At 47.5% G+C, this 9,443-nt stretch overlaps 1 protein-coding gene and 1 long non-coding RNA gene across 2 annotated transcripts in view; one reads left to right on the top strand and one right to left on the bottom strand.

The window, feature by feature from the left end:
• Window positions 1–985: 985 nt before the first annotated feature.
• On the bottom strand, window positions 986–2,382 carry LOC116075986. The gene is made up of 3 exons (XR_004112771.1): window positions 1,851–2,382; window positions 1,599–1,699; window positions 986–1,181 (listed from the first exon to the last, which is right to left on the bottom strand). It is a non-coding gene; the product is annotated as an uncharacterized LOC116075986 (long non-coding RNA).
• A 74-nt stretch (window positions 2,383–2,456) lies between these two features.
• Josd1 (Josephin domain containing 1) overlaps window positions 2,457–9,443 on the top strand; it is a 14,497-nt gene continuing 7,510 nt past the window's right edge. Inside the window, exon 1 of the mRNA XM_031349518.1 lies at window positions 2,457–3,586. Within this exon, the coding sequence (XP_031205378.1) occupies window positions 3,402–3,586 (185 nt within the window). The 5' untranslated portion in view covers window positions 2,457–3,401. The remainder of the gene's footprint in view (window positions 3,587–9,443) is intronic.

The raw sequence follows: 9,443 nt of genomic DNA, 5'->3' as shown, positions 1-9,443 counted from the left end.
TAAACGCTGACCTTAGGGAGCTCCATTCATTGACTCCTCGGAGAGCAACTGAGTGAACAGAAAGGAGATGTTGACAGCCCGAACACCAGCGTAAATCCCCTCACCACGTTTTTTGGTGAACAGCTGAGCCACAGGTCTAGCTTCTGTCATGGTAGTTTTTTTTGCGGCTTATTTTTCAGTTGTCACTTTTGGAAAGTCCTAGTCCAAAAAACTCAGTCCGTGTGCCTGAAATTCCCGTTTCAAATGTCTGAAAAACTTAGACTTTGTTAGGTGAGTTCTGGTTTTTACCAAGATCTAAATATGCTGGTTGGACCTGGCCACTCGTCCTGGTAATAGATTAAAAAAAAAAAAAAAAAAAAAAGAGCAGTCTGAGAAAGTACGGGAAATTTAGGGATTGGACCACAGCATGTTTATAGTGAGCAAGGAAAAAGGTTCAAAATAGCCATCACCTAATTTGGGGAGTCTATCTGACAGCAGAATCTTGTTCTCATTTTCATTTTCAACTACGTACCACCATGTCTGAACAGATGCTGCTGGAAACCTGGTCTTAAGGATTTATTGTTATTGAGATTTTTTTATTTTGTATGAATGGTGTGTGTGTGTGTGTGTGTGTGTGTGTGTGTACCTTTGTGCAGAGCCTATAGGGTCTAGATGGGGCACGGGAACCCTTTTGGATTAGAGTCACGGACGATTATTAGTCTCCATATAGGTACCAGGGATCCAATCCAGGTCTTCTGGAAAACCTGTCAGTGCTCTGAACCTCAGCCTCAGAGGTTCGGACTCCTAAGACTCCTAAGAGAGGCTGTCTTGTGGACCGTAACCCTTTATTTGTGGATTCTGACAGTATCTCTAAGTATTAAGAATCCAACTGGAGGTTGCTCACTGCTAGTCTGGGGGTGATCAGAGTTACCAGTTATATTAACTCTATTGCTTTGATTGCTATTTAGCATTGTATGACCAGAAAGAGCTCAGTTTCAGAATTTGCCTAGAAAGGATATACATTCTGAGTACTTGCTTTTCCAATTGGTTTGTAAAATAAATATAAAAAGTAACAGTTGAGAAGTAATTCCCTATTCATCTTTACATTCTCTTTCTGAAAACAGTTTGGCCCAAGCTTAATTCACTACAGACATAATGATTTCAAACAAAGTGATCAACTTCTTTGGGCTGCAGTTTTCTTCCTGAAAAAGAAAAACGTCTAATTTACTTGGCAGTAATTAATTACTCACCAGTTAATTAATATATGTAAAGTGTTTACAATAATCCTGGTTGAACAGCAAGTCCCTAGGAGATAAATCCTATGTAAATACACTGTAACTGTGTAGTTGGTAGTTTACACATTACACACACACACAAAAATTAAGAAATTCAAAAACAGGGCTGGTGAGATGGCTCAGCGGGTAAGAGCACCGATTACTCTTCCGAAGGTCGCGAGTTCAAATCCCAGCAACCACATGGTGGCACACAGCCACCCGTAATGAGATCTGACGCCCTCTTCTGGTGGTCTGAAGACCGCTACAGTGTATTCATTTATAATAATAAATAAATCTTAAAAAAAAATTCAAAAGTAGTCTAGGTAGAAGCAGAGGACTCCCTACCACGTGATGTTCTCTCAGATGTGTTGCACAATACTGTTGATTGGGGTGATCATGAGGATTGGAGAAACCATCACTTTGAAAGCGCAAATCTGTTGTTTTCCCTAACAAAATTCCGATAGGAAGGCAGTTAGAAACAATGATTTAATTTAAATCCAAAGGAAACTGCAAATACTCTGCCTTTGGACACAATGTACTCGGCTAAACTCAACATACGGAGCTCTAGTAGGTTAAGAGTGCTTGTCTTGCATTTACCAGAGTTTGATCCTCTGCCCTGCACAATCTGGACATTCTTGGTTATGTAATGAGTTTGAGGTCAGCTGGACTAGAGAACACACACACACGTCTAAAAAGAAGGATCGGAAGGGAAAACACAGAAAGGAAGGCTTGTGACAGCCATCAAGAGAAGGTTGCTGAGCCAAAGGGCAGTGGTTTGTGTGAAGTGAATGGGAATAGGACACCAAGGATCTGAAATGGAACTCAGGTTTCCATTTGAAATAACGACTCCCGCGAGAGTCCTGCCCTCAACTCTCAAAGAAAACTGAAGGCGGTCGGGTTCACCAACCCAAGATTATGCCCGACCACGTCGGTAAAGTGTTTGGAAATCTGGTGAACATGAGTGGGCCAGGGCAGCCGCCCGGAGGAGAGCCCTGCGGCGTCCAGGCGGGAGTCGAGTCCCCGCTGCGGGGGCCGAGCTGCGGAGAAGCGACAAGTCGACCGCTCCCGCTACCGCGGAGCGCCACAGCTCCGCACAACGGCTCCGCGAAATCCCAGCACACCCCCCCGCCATCAGCCCGCGCTGGTGACGTCACGCGACGTCAGGGGTGACGCGAGGTCGGCGGGCGGGGCCAGCGCGGGGGCGTGTCCAGGGCGCGCGCCGAGGGAACGCCGCTGACGTCGGGCTCAGGTGCGCGTGCCCGCCCGCCCGCCCGCTCTGCCGCCTGCTCGTCCGCGCGTGGCCCAGGTGGCGGCCCGCAAGCTCCTGGTGGCGGCGTAGAGGCGACGAGCGGTCCCCGCCGGGCGGGCAGCGGGAGGGAGCCCGGGCTCGCCTCACGTGACAGCGGGAGGTCGCGGCGGGGACGGCCAGCCCGGTGGGCCGAGGTTGCAGCGGGCGAGGCCAGGCGTCCGGCCGCACCCTCGCGGGCCAGGCGGAACCTCCCGGTGGCGGCGTCCCGGCCGCCGTTCCCCTCCCGCGGCTCCTCCGCTGGGCCGAGTCCGCCAGTCCGCCGGCGGGCATGGAGCGCTACCCCTGGGTCCCCCGCGCGGCCCGCGACCGCACGCCCTCCGGTCCTCGCTAGCATTGGGCCTTTTCTTCACCTCCCAACCCTGTCTTCGGAGCCTGTGGCGTTGTGATTCGGACGAAATGGAAGAAAAGGAGCGGTGTGACCCATTCGGCTCTGCCCTCCTGCATTGAGGCCTAGTTGGCATCTGCAGAGAGGAAAACATAGCCAGGAAAGCGTGGTGTTTTCCTTTTTTCCAAAGGGGGTGGGAGGGGAAGGTAGCGAAAGGGAGGAATCCTGCGTTTTATATGTTTTTTTTTTCCTTTGTTAATTCTGCACTTTGAAAGTGTTGGCTAAATAAACTAATCCAAAAGTTATTTTTTTTTCTATCGAGAAGACAGAAAAGGTAGATTTTTTTTTGTCCCATTTGATTCCATTCTTTCCTCCCAGTGACAAAGCATAAATCATGGACACCAGAGAATAGGTGAATCTCAGGAATCTGAAGACAGAGAAACCTAGACTTTCCTCAGGAGGAAAGGAGCGGAGTGTTTATCGGCTCTGCCTGGAATCTAAATCGAAAAAAACCATGAGTTGCATGCCATGGAAAGGAGACAAGGCCAAATCTGAATCCTTGGAGCTTCCCCAGGCAGCACCCCCACAAATCTACCATGAGAAGCAGCGCAGGGAGCTCTGTGCTCTTCATGCCCTCAACAACGTCTTCCAGGACAGCAACGCCTTCACGCGGGAAACGCTGCAGGAGATTTTCCAGAGGTAGGGCTCCCCTGCTTGGCATCTCGATCCCCACTTCTTGGTATTTGAGAATTTGTGTGGGTGGTGCAATGTCTCAGGGACAGAAACCTTCAGACCTTCAGGTTTGGAATTAAGATCCTGTCGGCAGGAATAAGGAACATAGGAATGGCCGATAATCACCCTCAGTCCATCTGTTTTGGACTAAACTCAGGTACGCTGTCTCCACGGATGTGGTCAGACAGGGGACTCCGTGTCGCATGTGTTATTCCCATTTGTGATGAAGACAGGCCTTTGTGGAGTTCCTTAATTTCCTCCAAACAACCCAACAAGCCTTGGACTCAGGGTTGAGTTCAGGGTCGTATCTCCACTGGTGGTCACTGCTATATGGCCTCCCTTCCAGACCCTGCCACCAAGGAGTTTACAGTCTAGGAGGGACACAAAATACACCGACATTCTGCCATCTGTTACCAAAGGTGGGACATGATGGAAATCTCAAGAAAAATGTACCCACAATGCTTAGCTGTCCTGGGGCCATTGTGCTGCCCATGGTGTCCTTCATACATTGTTCTGTGTGACTTTCCTCACAGTCGTTTTACTAACAGAGAAATGGACAGAAAGGTCAAGTAATTTGTTCAGAGCAGCTTCTGAGTAACTCTGTTGTGATTAGAGCAGATTCCAGCTCTCTCCTGCTATTGGATGACTTTCATGGGGCCGGTGTGAAATTCAGTGATAGAGTGCTCGCACATTACATAGGAGATCCTAAGTGCAGTCCCTAGCCAGGCCTCCCTGAAAGAAGAGTTACTGACCCCACAGATATGCCATAACATACGTGGCCAGGGTACAGTTTTACGCCCATTGCTTTGGTTTTTGAAAGGTCTTTTACCAAGGGCCTTGAGAGTTAGTTCTGTAGTGTCTGACTGGACCCAGCCACATGACTGAAGTCCATAGTAGCGTTGACAGTGAGCTGGTCTTAACGCCCCCCCACTGGAAAAGACCTCAGGACAGAGGGAGCTCAAGGATGCTTTAAGTGGTGTATACTGAGGTCCCAGTCATTTGGAGATGAAATAGCCTCTGCCCAGGAATGTCAGTTCCAGCTAGAGGTGATTGGTGAGCCTAAGGTATGGACCACTTATCTTGAAAGAACTGTAGGAGTCCCTGAGAAGGGCCGTATCCTGAGTGCTCCTACGGAACTACAGTGAGAGTAATTACTTTCTAGAGCCAGTTAAAGATCAGAGGGCAGCAGGGCAGATATGCCATTTGCCCCAAGACCACTTTCTGTAAGTACAGCTCACTCCTCAGAAGATGAAGCTCTGGGAGGTAAGAAAAGGCCTTCCACCACCCAGTCATGGGACAGAGAGGAGGGCCCAGGTTTCTCAACTGCGTCCCTTTGGAAAGCTGCTCATGTCTCTGCTGGGTAGCTCTGAATTGTTTTCTCACCTATAACCAGGGAGAAGGAAATGACTGACCCGAAGCATCTGAGTGTGCTTACTTGGTAGTGTGCACTGACCATCTTAGAGCAACCTTGGCAGTGGCCTGGGAAGCCAGGACTGCGTTGGTATAGCTTGTCTGGTTTTACCCCAGTAAACTAAAGTCAGATTGTATGTAGTTAGTCACGCTCAGGTAAGTCAGATTGTATGTAGTTAGTCACGCTCAGGTTGATGGATTCTGACCTCTATGAGTTTGGCTCCTGGACTGACAAGGGAGTTAATGGAGCACTAACAAACCAACACTTGGCACCATTCTGAAGACTCTGCGCAGCCGCTAAGTCCTCACACCCAGTTTAGGAGGTAGGCACTGTTGTTTCCTATTATTCCAGATGAAGAAATTAGGACGTGGAGTTTTGTTTTTGTATTTGTTAATGTCGAGATTTCTGCCAAGCTTTATAGCCCCAGGGCCTGCCTCCAAAGGGCTCCTCCTGGCTTGCTGCAGACTGGAAAAATCTCAGAGAAGCATGAACTTCAGTAGCTGCCTTTCTGGCTAGTAAGTCAGCAGGATTTGGGGTCTGGGCTTTATATGTTTGTGGATAATTGGGCATCTCTCAGATGTGTTTTTCCTGAATGAAAGAGGCTAAATATCTGCCAATCACGACATAGAACCGGGGCCCTGTTCCTTTGGAAGCTTTTGCAAATTGTGATATAGTTCTGTGTTCCTGATCAGCACAGTACAGGCTGACCAGTAAGGAAATCCCAGAAAAGGAGTTCTATTCTAGAGCATTTTTACTTGTAAAGGTACTGTGTGGATAAGTAGGGACCCTTCCCCCAAATGTATGTAAGGAGTGAATGGAACTGTCTGGAGGAAATGGAAGAAGAGGTGAGAGAGAAAAGACTAGCCACTTGCAGTGTGCCAGGTACTGGGAGGCATCGTAGAGAAGACAAGCTGAGCGGGACACCTCAGGGCTGGCTGTACATAGGACTGAGGTGCAGAGAGAGCCACAGACACTGGGACAGTTTAGAAATGAAAAGATGGTCTCCTTAGAAACTGGCATTCAGAGAGGAGAACACTGACAGAGTGACCCATGCTGTTTTTAAACTGGATTCATGAGGGGCAGAGCCGGGAGGACAGTGTGGATAAGAGCTGCTTGTTGAGAGGAAGTTCATCCTAGCAGTGGCATTCTAGCCAGTTAGAGGAGGAGAAATACAAAAGCAGGGTGGAGTCTGAAGAGAGCTGTGGGCATGAGATGACTCAGGCTCGGAATAGAAATGAGTTAAGAATTTAGAACTAAGCTAATGCTGATTAGCAACAAGCAGTCAGGGAGGGGAGGAATGCACGGTGGACACACATCATCAGCGTGTATCTCACCACGTACACTGTACCATGTATCCATCCAAACTTTGAAAATAAAGGGCTTAGAGATGCACTCATAGAGGATTGAACTCACAGCTTTACACGTTTGCCAGTGTTCTGCCACTGTGTGCCCTCAGCTTGCAGTAGCATTTATTTTATGTTATTTTATGTGTCTGGGTGTTTTGCCTGTATGAATGTCTTTGTACTGCATACATGTGTTGTTGGATCCTCTAGAACTGGAGTTGCAGGTGGTTGTCAGTAGCTACGTGGGTTCTGGGAACCAAACCTGCGTCCTGGGTGCCAAAAATTAAACTCTAGGGATTGGAGTAGCTCAACCATGCCCATGATGGGAATAGCTGACACTTACCTACTCCTATGAGTTATGCCTTTTTGTTTGTTTGTTTGTTTGTTTGTTTTTCGAGACAGGGTTTCCCTGTGTAGCCCTGGCTGTCCTGGAACTCACTCTGTAAATCAGGCTGGCCTCGAACTCAGAAATCCGCCTGCCTCTGCCTCCCAAGTGCTGGGATTAAAGGCATTCACCACCACTGCCTGGCCCGAGCTATGTCTTATTTAGAAACATATTAGGAAATTCTGATGAAAGACAGGATTAAGGGGGAAAGGTTGATTAAATCTTCCTTCCTCCTTCCTTTTTTCTTCCCATTAAAATCCAGAACCCCACCCTAGCAGGCCCAGTAGTAACTCTGCAGTGGACTAAGGACTTCAGTGGGGACCTGGGCTAGAGCCCACCTTTGAGCCCCCAACTCGTGTTTGTAATGGCAGACAGTCTCCTGTAAGCTGTCTGTGGAAATCGGTGAGGCAGTCCTGAGCAGCAGCCACTGTACCCAAGAGGCTCTGCTGGACCATTGTGGGGAAGTAATCCTGGGAAAGCTATTCAGTGTTGTCTTACGAGGCTGGATCCTCACTGCCACTAACCAGCTGTGGGTGACTGTGCAAGTCACTGTAACCTTTGCACCTCAACTTCCTTGTTTACAGTATCTAAAGATTGTGACAGGATTAAATCATAACACCCTGAAGCAGCTAGCCTAGTTGGGGAGTCAGTCAGCCTTAAAGTAAAAAAAAAAAGGACTTTTGTCGGGCAGGGAGCTGATCACAGGGGTAGACAATCCCTCATCTTCAAATGACCATGGGTGGATAAAAACGGGTGCAATAAAGGAACCAAAATAGCTGTTTCGTAGGTAAAGGAAAAGTTTATTCCACAGTCACCTCGCTGCCTCTCAGGAAAGCAGAAACACAGGGTTTGGGGATTTCCAGGGCTCTAAGGAGAACAGGTGCCTAGGAGGAAGATAATCTGTAAACTGGGGTGTACCAAGAACTTGTTGACTAGAGATTGAAGGAGCCTAAAAGCTAGATAGACCTTGATGTGCTAATGAACACCGTAGGCATATAAATTAGTGGGAGGTCCCTTCTGCCAGAGATAAAGAGAATGTTTATTTTTAGCAGGTGGAAGTTATTTTTCCAAGTCCCTGGGGGGTGGGGGTGCTGGCTTTTGTCTAAATGCCAGACTTTGGGATAAGAGATTTCTTGGGACCAGACAACTAGCCCTGTAGAATGAAATGGAAAGTGTTGTTAGCAATTCCTATATTGGTCAATTTGGGATTTCTTTGAAAGGAGATCTTGTAGTCCAGACTGGTTATATATTGGAAGATGATCGTGAGTTTCTATTTGTTTGTTTGGTTTTGGTTTTTGGAGACAGGGTTTCTCTGTGTAGCCCTGGCTGTCCTGGAACTCACTCTGTAGACCAGGCTGGCCTCAAACTTAGAAATCTGCCTGCCTCTGCGTCCCAAGTGCTAGGATTAAAGGCATGCACCACCACTGACCAGCAATCATAAGTTTCTGATCCTTGGACCCCCTCCTCCCAAGTTCTAGACAACAGCCTCATGTCAACATCGGCCAGCTTGGGCATGTTTATTAGATGCCAAGGCCTGGCTGAAAGATAGTACTAAAAAGATCTCAGGACTTACTGTTTGCTTGAATGTACGCCAGATGAATTCTTCAAAAAATTAGTATTGAAAATACTTGGATAAATTGGTATTATGTGTGGTCGTCTGAGTCTCCTTCCGTTTTCATAGAATCAGGAAGGATTCTGTGTAAGAGACAATGTGAGGTTGAGTCTGAAGAAACCGTGGGATTTGGCATGTAGTCAGAAGTAGGATAAATTACTAAGGCCACATAGTTTTAGTGCCTGAGTGTACATTGCCCTCAGGAGAGGGCAGCAGCAGGTTGAGCAGGCTGGGACTTGGAGTTGGCTAACCTTTAGTGAATACGTAGGAACACAGGTTGGAGCTTAGTTTTGTCAGCTGTTAGTGTTCATGGACAAATTGGTTAAAATCACCAAGCTTGAGTGTGGTGCTGTGGCACATGCCTAGCTTTCCCAGCACCACGAGTTGGAAGCAGGGGGAAAGGAGTTTTAATTTATCTTCAGTTAAATAGTGACTTTGAAACAAGCTCCGGCTACATGAAACCTTTTATAAGAAAATAAAAAATTACCACCTAACTTTAGAATTAAAATACACACACACACACACACTTTTTTTTTTTCCCAATCTGGATGTAGTGGTACACACTTTTAATCCCAGCACTGGGAAGGCAGAGAAGCAGGAAGATCTCTGTGAGTTCAAGGCCAGTTTGGTCTACAAAGTGAATTCCAGAACAGCCAGGTCTACACAGAAAAACCCTGTCTCAAAATATGCAAGCAAACAAGTAAACAAACAAACACATGAATGAATGAATGAATGAATGACCAATCCACAATCATGGCCCAAGTAGGACTGCTTTCTGTCATATTGGTGCCTGGTTTCTGGCTGCCTACCAGAAGGAGCTTTTTTGTTTTCTGTTTTGTTTTGTTTTGAGACAGGGTTTCTCTGTGTAGCTCTGGCTGTCTTGAAACTCACTCTGTAGACCAGGCTGGCCTCAAACTCATAGAGATCCGCCTGCCTCTGCCTCCCAAGTGCTGGGATTAAAGTTATGCTCCGGCTGGCGGAAATGGCTCAGCAGGTAAGAGCACCGACTGCTCTACCGAAGGTCCTGAGTTCAAATCCCAGCAACCACATGGTGGCTCACAACCACCCGTAAT

Source organism: Mastomys coucha, unplaced genomic scaffold, assembly GCF_008632895.1.
Source record: "Mastomys coucha isolate ucsf_1 unplaced genomic scaffold, UCSF_Mcou_1 pScaffold11, whole genome shotgun sequence".
In the NCBI taxonomy this organism is placed as follows: Eukaryota; Metazoa; Chordata; class Mammalia; order Rodentia; family Muridae; genus Mastomys; species Mastomys coucha.
The sequence above is the reverse complement of the archived record's forward strand: the minus strand, read 5'-3'. Positions and strand labels throughout refer to the sequence as shown.